The 12,990-nt window shown below is 40.7% G+C and overlaps 1 protein-coding gene across 1 annotated transcript in view; it reads left to right on the top strand.

The window, feature by feature from the left end:
* DNAH5 (dynein axonemal heavy chain 5) overlaps positions 1-12,990 on the top strand; it is a 168,892-nt gene that overhangs the window by 98,466 nt on the left and 57,436 nt on the right. The window contains exons 40-42 of the mRNA XM_044233758.1: positions 9,737-9,968; positions 11,104-11,218; positions 11,478-11,654. Of these exons, the coding sequence (XP_044089693.1) occupies positions 9,737-9,968; positions 11,104-11,218; positions 11,478-11,654 (524 nt within the window). The remainder of the gene's footprint in view (positions 1-9,736; positions 9,969-11,103; positions 11,219-11,477; positions 11,655-12,990) is intronic.

A 12,990-nucleotide genomic window follows, 5' to 3' on the forward strand; every position in this document is an offset into this window, starting at 1 on the left:
GGTCTCCCAATCTGTAGCTTTTAAACACAGAATATTTAAACATATTTGAAATATACATATATAGTTTTCTCTTTTGTCTTATGAAGTTTGAGAAAAGGCCAGTGACTTATAATTTTAAGTCCTATTAAAATGTGAGTACAACTAAAGGTAAAACTTAAAAATTCTTTGAAATAGGATATAAATGCAGAGCACAAAATGACAGAATTTCAGAGCTATATTAAAATTAATTATGAACAATGATAATTAGTGTAGAAGTACTTTGTGGAGTATCATGTAAGGCATTATTACAAACAATAAAATAACAATTTCAGGTGACAAACATTGTAATACACCATAATTAAGATGATTTAATTTACATACAGAGCCCTTCCTGTGAGGTCTATTTCAATCATCTCTTCTATTAAAAGACAAAGACCTTATTGATCTTCCCTTCATTAATTTCTCACAAATCTGCCCCTTTCTTTAAAATTTCATTGTAAAAAATAAGATAAAATAAAAATAAAAAAAATAAAATCTCATTGTATCAACCCAAGCCAGCATCACATGGAGGTCAGGGAGACTTTGGTTTCTATGTCCTTGTCTCCTAGCAAGTGTCCTGCCTCTCCCTGTTTGTTTATTGAGATCGTATTTATTGAGTTCCAGGCTACTTCTGGACCAGGCACAGGGAGGGCAAGGCAGACTCCTTTCTTCCCTCCAGTCTTCTTCCCAGGCGAGCTCATCCTTAGCCTCCTGGGTGATGGGCCCCATCAGCTTTTCTCTCCAGTCTGGCCTGTCTTTTGGCTTGAAATCTATGCACTTGGCTGGTCCTGCTAGATACATTCTCAGGGGGGTTTCACAGACTGCTTCTGCAAGTGCCTGACACCGAACTTCCTCTCCTCTGGTCCTTCGCCCAGGATCACGACATCATCCACCAAACTACACAATCAGAGCTTTGTCTTGAACATCTGGGCCTCCTCCAGCTCTCAAGTCTGCTTGATCTCCAAGTCTCATCGACCCTATCTTTTAAATATTGGGGGATTGTCTCTAGCGCTTTCCCTCTCGCAGGCAGACTTCCTAGGCCAAGCTGTCATTGTCACTCACCTGGAAAACCTCAATAGCTCTGATGACCTCTCTTCCAGTTTCTGCTGTCTGCCAGCCAGCTCACATTGCTGACAGAAGAGTGATGAAAACACAACCACAACCACATTGCTTTCTACTTCTATGACCATCCCTTGCTCCTGGGAAAAAGGCCATGGTCTCTAGCCTGACCTTAAGTCTGGGAAAAGTGGCCCCACCCGCCTCCCCCAGCTTCCCTTGACGTTGATTTTTTACCCCTGCTCTGTTCTTCCTGATCATTGAACAGGCTGCATTTTCTTCCCATGTGACGTCCTCCTCCTCCATCTGACTGGGACCCTCCTCCCTTTGTTCGGATGATCCTGGCTCAGCCAAATATCCCTTCCTCAGGGGAGCCATCCCATTTCCCTCTCTTCCTACAGAGCCTGTTTCCATGTTAACACTTTTTAGCACTCTGTGCTTTTCCTTCTGGGACTAACCACAGTTTGCTCTTTATATACTTAGTTGTGTATGTATTTGATTAATGCTGATTTGTCTGGCTCAACTAAAAGGTCCATGAGGTCAAGGACTACCTGTTTTTCAGTCACAATCGGGGCCGCTACCAGTGTCTGATGGTTGTAGTATGAATGAGTCAGTCTGTTGAAATTCCTTGTCCTTCTATAGTACGGCCATGACTTACTTCCAGTCTTCTCTAACCAAACATGAACCCTCCCTCTCTTTTCCCCCCCAGATATACCTCTTTTGTTTGTGCTCTGAACCTGCCCTCCATCCCTTCTTCCTTCCTTCCCTTCCTCCCTTATTTTCTTTCTTTCTTCTTTTCTTTCTTTCTTTCTGAGAGAGAGAGAGAGAGAGAGAGAGAGAGGGAGCACACAGTGGGGAGGGGCAGAGGGGGAGAGAGAGACAATCTTAAGCAGACTCCACACCCACTGCAGAGCCTGACCAGGGCTGGATCTCACAACCCTGAGATCATGACCTGAGCTAAAATTAGGAGTTGGGTTCTTAACTGACTGAGCTGCCCAGGTGACCCTGAATGCACTTAAATCATCCTCATCCTCCACACATTAGCCCACTTAGATCAAGAATATTCTCTTCCATCTCCTTTGTTTATCTACATTCCAAAGCTTAATTAGAACTCATCACATCCTTCACTCTTTCTTTGTTTCCTTAGGAATATTTAGTTCTCCCCCCACCGACCCCTTCATGGACCTCCTGTATCTATAGTATTTTATATCATGCATCTCGGTTTTGAAATGTTCTTAAACCTTTGATAACCTTTAATCTTTTGTGGTTATATCTCCAGTCTAGTCTGATGAATGTTTACTGTGCTAGTTACAGTAGTGGGTGAAATAATTGTAAAATATGAAACATAGCTCCTTTATGTAAGAAATATAAAATCTATACATTTATACACCTAACATTAACCTGGAACCTGGCTAATGTTATTTTGAAAGAATATCATCTGTGGGTACTAGAAATACTTAATATACTTAGGGATTTAAGTGTTACTTATTCTTTTTGGAAAATTAGTAACAAGGTTTCTAGAACCAACCTTATTTAAGTTGTCTTCAGGATGCTGATTTTAAATTAAATTATTATATTCAGCCATATCAGTAAAGGAAATATACAATTTTGTTTGTGTTAGTATATTTAGATTCTACTGAATATTTTCCGTACAAGTACTAAATTATTATAAATTTCTAAGATTAATAATATTAATTAATTTAGAATTTAAGATAGATTTTAGTTTTGTTTTTAAACCAGCTTATTAAGGTATGAATGATATACAAAATAGTATGCATAATTAAAATACACAACTTGATAAGTTTTGAAGTAAGTGTGTACCCATGGGGCCCTCGTTGTAATCTATGTCATAAACATATCCATCACCTCCAAAAGTTTCCTCCTGATTTCTTCAATTATTATTGTTATTATTTTGTGATAAGAACACAGCCCAAGATCTGTTATAGCTAATTTTAAGTTTACAAACAGTATTGTTAGCTACAGACATCTTGCTTTACACTAGACCTCTAGAACTTAGTCATTTTGAATAACCGAAACACTGTATTTTTAACTTTTTGACTCGGAGGAGAGAGGAGTGATACCTCCTCCCCTTACCCGTGGCAGTCAGAGGTCTACTTTCTGTTTCTATGAGTCTGACAATTTCAGATTTCTCCTATAAATAGTATCGTGTAGTATTTGCCCTTCTGTGTCTTGCTTGCTTCACTTTGCATAATGCTTTCCAGGATCATCCTTGTTGTTGCAAATGGCAGGATTTCCTTCTTCTTTTTTTTTTTTAAGCCAAATAATATTCCATTGAATGTATATCCAATTGTATATCAACAAACATTTAGGTTGTTCCCACATCTTGGCAACTGTAAATAATGCTGAAGTGAACTGGATAGTGCAGACGTCTGTTTGAGATAGTGATATTATTTCCTTTGGTTATGTGCCTGGAAGTAAGATTGTTGGATCCTATGGTAATTCTATTTTTTATTTTATTTTTTAATTTTAATTTTTTGTTCAGATTTTATTTAGTTGTTTGGAGCGGGAAAGGGAGGGAGAGAGAGAGAGAGAGCAAGCGAGTGGGAACATGCATGGGAGCAGGGAGTGGGGCAGAGACAGAGGGAGAGGGAGGGAGGGAGAATTTCGAGCAGACTCCATGCTGAGCACAGAGCCCCACACAGGGCTTGATCCCACAACTGTGAGGTCATGACCTGAACCAAAGTCAGGAGTTGGATGCTTAACTGACTGAGTCACCTGGGGCCCCACCTACATTTTTTTTTTAAGATTTATTTATTTATTTGAGAGAGGATGGGGAGGAGCAGAGGGAGAGGGAGAGAGAAACTCAAGCAGACTCTGAGCTGAGTGGGGAGCCGAGAGAGGGCTCAGTCTCATGACCCTGAGATCACAACTGGCGCAAAAACCAGGTCGGATGCTTAACCGGCTGCACCACGCAGGCACCCCTCTATTTTTAAGTTTTTGAGGAAGGTCCACACTGTTTTCCATGAGGCTTTACCAGCTTGCATTCCCACTAATAGCGCACCTTGGTTCCCTTTTCCCCACAGCTTTGCCAACACTTATCTTTTGGGTTTTTTTGGTTTGTTTTTGATAACATCATTGTGACTAGTGTGTAATTTTGAGTTGCATCTCCCTGATAACTATTGATGTTAAGCACTTTTTCATATACCTGTTGGCGATTTGTATGTCTTCTCTGGAAAAATCTCTTTTCAGTTCCTTCACCCATTTTTATTAGGTTTTTGTTAGTGAGTTGTAGTTCTTTATTTTGCATATTAACCTTTTATCAGAGGTATGGTTTGCAAATATTTTCTCTCATTCTGTAAGTTACTTATTCATTTAGTTGTTTCCTTTGCCATGCAGAAGGTTTTTTTAGTTTGATGTAGTCCCATTTGTTTTTGTTTCTGTTACCTATGCTTTGGTGTCCTATCCAAAAGTCATTGCCAAGATCTATGTCAGGGAGTGTTTACCTGTTGTGTTTTTTTCTGGGAGTTTTACGGCTTCAGGTCTTATGTTTAGGTCGTTAACTGATTTTTGAGTTGACTTTTATATATGGTGTTGGACAAGAGCCCAATTTCATTCTTTTGTCTATAGATACCCAGGTGCCCCCAGCACCATTTATTTATTTATTTTTTAAAAGATTTTATTTATTTATTTGGCAGAGAGATCACAGGTAGGCAGAGAGGCAGGCAGAGAGAGAGAGGAGGAAGCAGGCTCCCTGCTTAGCAGAGAGCCCGATGCGATGCAGGGGTGGATCCCAGGATCCTGAGATCATGACCTGAGCTGAAGGCAGAGGCTTTAACCCACTGAGCCACCCAGGCACCCCCCAGCACCATTTATTAAAGAGACTGTCCTTTCTGCATTGTATGTATTCTTGGCAGCCTTGTTACAAATCAGTTGCCCACATATATATGGGTTTATTTCTGGACTTTCTTCCATTTCATTTGTATAGGTCTATTTTTAATGCCAATATCATACTGTTTTGATTAGTAGAACCTTGTAAGATATTTTGAAGTCAGGAAATGTGATGCCTCCAGCTTTGTTCTTGCTCAAAATTGCTTTGGCCATTTGGGGGTTTTCTGTTGTTCCATATGAATTTTAGGATTGTTTTCTATATTTCTGCAAAAAATGTCATTGGAATTTTGATAGGGATTTTACTGAATCTGTAGATTGTTTTGGACAGTATGGATATTTAAAAAATTATAATTCTAAATATGTGATATCTTTCCATATGTTTGTGTTTAATCTCTTTCATGAGTATTTTATTGTTCTAGTGTACAGGTCTTTCATCTTCTTTGGTGGAGTTTATTCCTATGTATTTTGTTCTTTTTGATGCAATTCTAAACTAGATTTTTTTCTTAATTTCTTGTTTGAATTGTTGTTATTGAATAGAGTATTTTTTTCATTAAAAGATGCTAAGGGGGTTTCTGGGTGTCTCAGTCAGTTAAGAGTCTGCCTTTGGCTCAGGTCATGATCCCAGGCAACTGGGCTTCCTGCTAAGCAGGGAGTCTGCTTCTCACTCTGCCTCTGCCCCATCCCCATGTCCCCTCACTTGTGCTCTCTCTCTCTCTCAAATAAATAAAATCTTAAAAAAATTAAAGATGCTCAGAAAGTTAATCCTAGATTTTGTAGTATTTAGTAACTAAAGTGCTGTTGGAAAAAATGTAAGGTTTTTATATATGTGAATTTAAATTGACTAAGTCTCTTGATGAAGCATTTAAAGAAAAATACGCTTTGTTTAATGTTATAAAATCATGTCTTTTCTACCACTTAATAATCTCCATTTTGGCATCCCTCCCCCCTTTTTTAAAGCTATATATGGAGTTGTTTTGAATTAATTATTTCTAAGTGTCTTATCTTCATTCTGGTGGTCCTGTCTTGTATTTCTTCTCCACTCCCCTTCTTTGTCCCTTCCTTGGTTACTTTTATTTTCATCCTCATTTCTTTCTTTTCTTTTTTTTTTTTTGTTAAGATTTTATTTATTTATTTGACAGAGAAATCACAAGTAGGCAGAGAGTCAGGCAGGGGGTGGCGGGGAACAGGAAGCAGAGAACTGGATATGGGGCTCGATCCAGGAACCTGAGATCATGACCTGAGCCGAAGGCAGAGGCTTAACCCACTGAGCCACCCAGGTGCCCCATATTTTAGTCTTCATTTCTAAGCTGGTTTTGTCTTTTATTTTTTATTTCCTGAGTTTAATCGATTCTTTTTGCATTTCTTCTTGGTACATTATTTGGTCAGTTTCTTTTTAATTTTGAATTTCTTTTTTTTTAAGATTCTATTTATTTGTCAGAGAGAGCACAAGCAGGGGGAGAGCAGGACCTTGGGATCATTACCTGAGCCGAAGCCAGACTCTTAATTGTCTGAGCCACCCCAGCATCCCTAATTTTGAATTTCTGATTTAAAGCAGTTTCTCCTCTTTCAGAGGCTTGTTTAAGGATATTGGCATCAATTTGTAGTGTTGTATTACATTTTAATTTTTTTGGCGGGGGGAGGACCGAAGGGCAGAGGTTTCTATCAGCTGAGGCATTTTGATTCTCCTTTTGTATTTCATTTTTTATTAGGTTTTGTCTTTTAATTCCAGCATTGTTAAGATGATAGTCCTGTGTTTCTTAATGATATTCTGTGATTCTAATGTTACTACTAAATCCATAAACTTCATTTAGATTTCTCTAAGGGTAAAAGACAATTTTTAATGTTCTTCTAGATTACATTTTAAACCTGTCCATTGTTATGAAAATAGACCATCTTCACTTGAAGTCTCAAGCAAAGTCAATAACACTTATATGGCATATTTTTTTGAAGGTAGGCCATTTAAATTATGTAAATAAAATGGCTTCCTTTGAAGATTACTACTTGATAAATAATATTCAAGATTTTGGTCTTATGAGTTAGCCTCCCCTGTTTCTGTCCCTGCTGGCCACTAGCAAGAGAGCGTAAAAGAGGCAAGGACACCTAATACACCCCTCAAAAAGTAACACTAACCACAATAGTACCCGTGGTTTCCCAGAAAAATTAGCATATTTTATTTATGAAGCACAGTAGTCAATAAACGTTTTTGAACTTTTAATTGGCTTCAACTAAACATGTTTCCTTAGACTACATAGTTTGGTTCTCTTTAAATTTCTCTTTGAATTTCTGCATCAAGGTGACATGGACTTTGGAGTCCATCACCCTTGGGTTAGAATTGCACATCTGCCATCTGTAAGTAAACTTCTCTAAGCCTCATTATTCTTATCTACAAGAGGTACATATTAAAATTCATTACTTAGGGATGTTGCAAGGATTAACTGATATGGTTCTGTGATTTAGGATTTGCCAAGATTAGACTTGCTTACCCTCTGACTGTATCGGTTAAGATGTGTTTGGCTGTAAGAGAAAACCAGAGAAGTTATTGCTCAAACAAGTCCTTTTTTTTTGGCCTCTCCCTTTTTCCTGCGACCAAGAGAATGCAGAGCTGTGCAGTCTAGGATGGTACCTTTGGGGCACGCTTACTCCTTCCACCTCGCTATCATCCTCGGGATGTGGCTCTTACTCCTACAGGCACAAAGTGGCTGCCGCGTCCCCGAGCATCATGTCTGTCAATGCCTCGTGAAGTTTGCCTTTTATTTCAGGGCAACATTCTTCCTCCAGAACTTTTGTCTGCATGTCATTGGCCTGAACTGAGTCACCCCTACTTATAAGAGAGTCCGGGGAATCGAAGGATTTTAGTTGGGCAGACTGTTACCCTGAGCAAAAGAGAGATTCTTTTAGTAGCAAAGAGAGAGGATGGCTACTGGAAAGGCAACCAACGGTGCCTTTTTCACTTTGTGACTTTAGTTCTTCTAATCTAAATGAAGTAGAAATCCGAGGACACCACAATTCAGTGATGGAGCCCAGCATTCTCTTCTCTGTCCCACACATACCCTACCTCATTCCCATCAGGTGATATGAACATATATGACCAAATATAACCCACACCAACCTCAAGCATCAGTCTGAAAGTGGGCCCCCAAACTGGCATTGCTGCTTTGGTGATTGGATAATGAAGATGACCTTGGATGGGTTTTCCAAGGCCTCTTGCTTGAGTCTTAGCAAGTGTGGGCCATTCTAAATGAAAGTCTGGAAGTCTGAAATCTGATTCTTTTCATAACCTTTCTTGCATCAGAGATTGGGGTCTTTGGGAAAATATACTTTGAATCCACCCTATTTGTATTCTCTTTGACTTTTTAGAGAGATAAAAAGATTACTTGCTATATAAAGAAATAAGTCACCATTCTTGATATCCTCTGTTCATAGAAAAAGGGAAAAAAATCATTACATGGTAAAATCAAGGGGGGATTTCAGGAAGTGGGAACTTCGCTGAGGATACAGCATAATGCCGAGTAAAGCACTTAGTATCGTGTGTAGTACATGATGAATATTGCAACTGTTGGACTGAATACCTACAAAAATGTCATCATAAGCAAGGATTGTTTCGATGTTTCCAGTGCCTAGACTTAAACCTCCTGGAATTTCAAATATTCTTTGTAGAGGCTGCTTAACTCATGAGAAAATATGACTTCTGAGTCTTGATTTATTGCCTTTCACTGTATATGGTAAACTATGTTTATAACCAAGCTGGTAGAGGGTACCCATTATTTACATAGATGTAAATACTGCTCCGTGATGACTGCATTAATAAATTAATTTAGCGAGTGATTACTGATCATTTTTTATATCTTCGCCAACTCTCACCTATCAGGTTTACTTGATTCCTTCTCTTTCCTTCCCTTTTTATTGGTCATCTTTCTATCTGCAACCCTTATGTACATTATTTAATACTCTAAGTACTTTTCAAGCAAATCCATAGACAAATTTTTCCAAGCTATGTAAAGATGGTTATAATAATTCTTAACTGTGTCATGCGTCACTTTTGTCAGTTCTTTAGGGTTGAGACCAAGCTTCGTACTAGAGTCTCACGTCATGGCCCATCACGGGGTGAGAGGGCAGCAGATGCTGATGTATACGAGGTGATTGATGAGCTCTGACTTTACGGCCTTTTCCTGTAATAGGAAATGCTGCCTTAGAATTGGTCTCATGATTGGTGCTGTTGGGAAGATAACGGTCTCCAACAGGAGGTTTTTACCCAAACAGTTTTAAAGGGCACTGTGAATTTGAAGTGACTGCAGGTGGCTGGCTGCCACCTTTGAGAACAAGGTGGCCCAGACATATAAAAATTTCGTGACAAACATTCCACATACCAAATGCAGTCCCGGCCTGGGGGAATTAAGGGTATGTCAGGTTCTGCATTTAAAAATAAATGGGTTTGTTAAATATGAGTACCCAGTGGGCACTGATTTCTGAGTTATTTGTGCCCCTTGGCCCTTCTGTATAGAACAGTATAGAATAGTCTGGCCCCTGGGCAGAACCCGCAGCCAGAGAGAAGAGACTTCTTTGCATAAGTACCAGAAAACAAAGACCGATGACAGGCTTGAGTGCTGTGATAGTTTTGTATATGAAAGGGAAAATAAAATTGTTGAAGTCGTAGGTCCGGAGCCAAAAATGTCAACAGATACCTACCTAGCTGGAGCTACTAAAATGGTCTGCAGTCCCGAGAAATATCTAAATCTTTCAAGCATAATTAGTTAACTCTTAAAATGATGATTCACGTTCATATTTCACATGCTGCCATCGTTATTCTTTCTAGTGTCCGAACACTTCCTGTCCTCCTATGACATTGACTGCGGTTCGGAAACCAAGAAGGAGGTGGTCCAGTGCATGGGCTCCTTCCAGGATGGGGTAGCTGAGAAGTGTGTTGACTATTTCCAGAGATTCCGACGCTCTACTCACGTGACTCCCAAGTCGTACCTCTCCTTTATTCAGGGATATAAGTGCACATACAGAGAAAAGCATGTGGAAGTGCAGACTCTGGCCAATAGGTAAGTGTGAAGGTCAGATACAAGGTGATTTTACAACAGTGCCTCTCGACGGGCAGCATATTTGCTGCTAGTGAGCATTGTGCAATGACTAGAAGCATTTGTGTTTGTTACAGCTTAGGCACTAGGGGCTGGGAGGGGTGCTACCAGCATCAAATGAGGGAGGTCAGGGATGTTGCTGAACATCCTATGGTACGCGGGACAGCCCTCCACGGCAAAGAATCGGCCAGCCCCAAAGCCATTTGTGCTGAGGCCGAGATACCCGCTCCTCAGGCCTATTCTAAGGATTATTCCGTGATTGCTAGGAGCTTTATTCTTGCCCGGTGTTTATGTGGCCTACCAGTTTTTATAACACCGAGGGACATATGGTAGCGATGCTTCCTGCCTCCCTCCTCTCGTCCTTCTCCTCCCATCCTTTACGGCGTCTAGGATAGGAGAGTCTGACTGATGCTGACGTCCACTGCGTATTCACTGCACTGAATACCCTACTTCACTGAAGCCTATTCCAGGTCTCACTGCTATGCCTGTTTTTTTCTGAACACTTCCAGCTTCTTCTGTGTATGGCCAGGACCAGCCAGCGCTGCTCTATAAGGTGCCCCGGGTGGGAGATTGGACTGGCTGACTCTGAGAGCTCTGGTCTTTGAGGGCCCATTATCTCAGGTCCAGACAGTGAGTGGTCCCTTCACAGGCTTGTTCCGATGACTTCAGATTGGTTTCTTCCTTGATCTCAAATCTTTCTTCTTTTAATTTAATTTGTCTTTTAAAAATATATATAAATTATTTATTTTCCTTCTTCTGTGATAGGGCTTCAAACATTTGAAGTCTATTGGCATTGAATTAAACTTCATTAAGCATGTATCCTTCATGATACAGCTTCTGGACCCATTCTTCATGTTCCACAGGGTTGTAACGAGTTCATGCTCCCACACGCGGTCTATGAAAAAACATGCACATGGGCTCAGTCCAGCATCAACCCTGGGTGCATTTTCTTTTTGTCAAGCCCTCTGGGATTTGTTACTTGCAGACACACCCATTCTTCAAATATGACCATTACTGTCCATATTAATGGATCTGTGCTTGAAAAATGTGGCCAAATATCACACATTTTAACATGGCTTGCTTGGATGTTTAATCCTAGAATGAATACTGGATTGGAAAAGCTAAAAGAAGCCTCAGAGTCTGTTGCAGCCCTGAGCAAAGAACTGGAAGTGAAAGAAAAGGAGCTCCAAGTGGCCAATGAGAAAGCTGACACGGTGTGTGGGCCCTCCTGCTTGGACCATACTGCAAGGTGTATTACCAGGTTTACATTCCTGGTAATAAATATTAACAATGTACACATCTTCACTATATTGTATCCATGAAAGGATACATTATTTCCAATAGAATACAGTACTCTTCATTTTCCATGAAATCTCCTAGAAGTGGACAAAATCAACAGATCAAGGGCAAGTGTACAGTTTCACCTTGACAAGGTATGTTTGACAAGATTTGTTTTGTTTTATATTGAATTAGGTCTTAAAAGAAGTGACAATGAAGGCGCAGGCTGCCGAAAAGGTCAAGGCTGAGGTACAGAAAGTGAAGGACAAGGCCCAGGCAATTGTGGACGGCATCTCTAAAGATAAGGCCATTGCCGAAGAGAAACTGGAAGCGGCAAAACCAGCTTTAGAAGAAGCAGAAGCAGCCTTGCAGGTAAATCTGGGCCGTGTGGCCGATGTCACATGTAGTGCCAGAGATGAGGGACGAGGACGAAGAAAAGATGAGTAACAGCAAGGAAATGCTCATCTGCTTCAGACCTACTGAAAAGATTCCAAGGAGTGTTTTCTGCAGGGAGGTGTTATTAGCCCTTTAGAGATTTTTCACTTGCTATTTCCCGTCTCATTTTCTTCATTCATGAATGCTGGGCAGCATCCTACGTTGACGGTCAGGAGTCCGGGTTCTCGTTTCCACTCTGTCAACAATAAGGCACACGGCGTTGAGAATGTCCCATGAAATTTCTAAGATAACGTTTCCCTCCTCATTCACTGAGGACACTGGAGCAGGTCTGTGAGATGCGGTGTGTCCTGAGTTTATCTGTGAATTATCCAGATGCGGAACTGCTGATGTCAGGAGCTCGTGCATGGCGGGTTTTGAACGGCCTCGGACAATTATTCAGCACAATTGTGCGGCAAGAACAGAAATGGGGAAATTAGAGAAGGTTGGATTCTGAGAACATATGATGAGTTTGGTGAAATGGGCCACACCTTAAGGGGCTGGTTGAGTTGAAGACTCAATGTAAGATTTCTTGGGACTCAACTTAAGATGGCTTTTACTTCAGTCTTAATCCTCTGTGGCCCTCTGTTATTGGTTCCAGGAGACAGCTGGAGAGGTGAAGCCTGCTGCTCTGTCCACTGCTCATTCAGGTTCTAGAACCTCAACTGAGCATCCATCATTACTTGATAATGTAATTTTTTAACCCCTTCCTGAAACACTTCTCAGTCTTTTTTTTTTTTTAAGATTTTATTTATTTATTTGACAGAGATCACAAGTAGGTAGAGCAGCAGGCAGAGAGAGAAGGGAAAGCAGACTCTCTGCTGAGCAGAGAGCCCAATGCGGGGCTTGATTCCAGGACCCTGGGATCATGACCCAAGTTGAAGGCAGAGGCTTTAACCTACTGAGCCACCCATGTGCCCCACTTCTCAGTCTTTTTGACCCAAGTTGAGTCTTTAAGTTTCCTGAACAATAGACAAATATGAATTTCTACTCTTTTGAGACAATGAAGCGATAGCCTTCTCCTGTATCTCTCCAACTTTCCACACTACTCTTACCGGGGTATGTCTTCACTTATTTTTCCTTTGTCCTCACGCTGGCTAAACTGGGCTTCTTGATCTCCGGAGCTCCGGGAGGTCTGCAGTCGCTCAGGTTGGTGGCCTCCTCATCTCCCCATGACCCGTTTTTTAAGACCAGTTTATCGACATACAATTGGTGTGTAAAAAGCCAGACATGTATAGCGTATATACCTTGGGGCGTTTGGGGGTGAGTGTGTACC

The sequence above is a fragment of the Neovison vison genome, chromosome 1, assembly GCF_020171115.1.
Source record: "Neovison vison isolate M4711 chromosome 1, ASM_NN_V1, whole genome shotgun sequence".
NCBI classification, from domain to species: Eukaryota; Metazoa; Chordata; class Mammalia; order Carnivora; family Mustelidae; genus Neogale; species Neogale vison.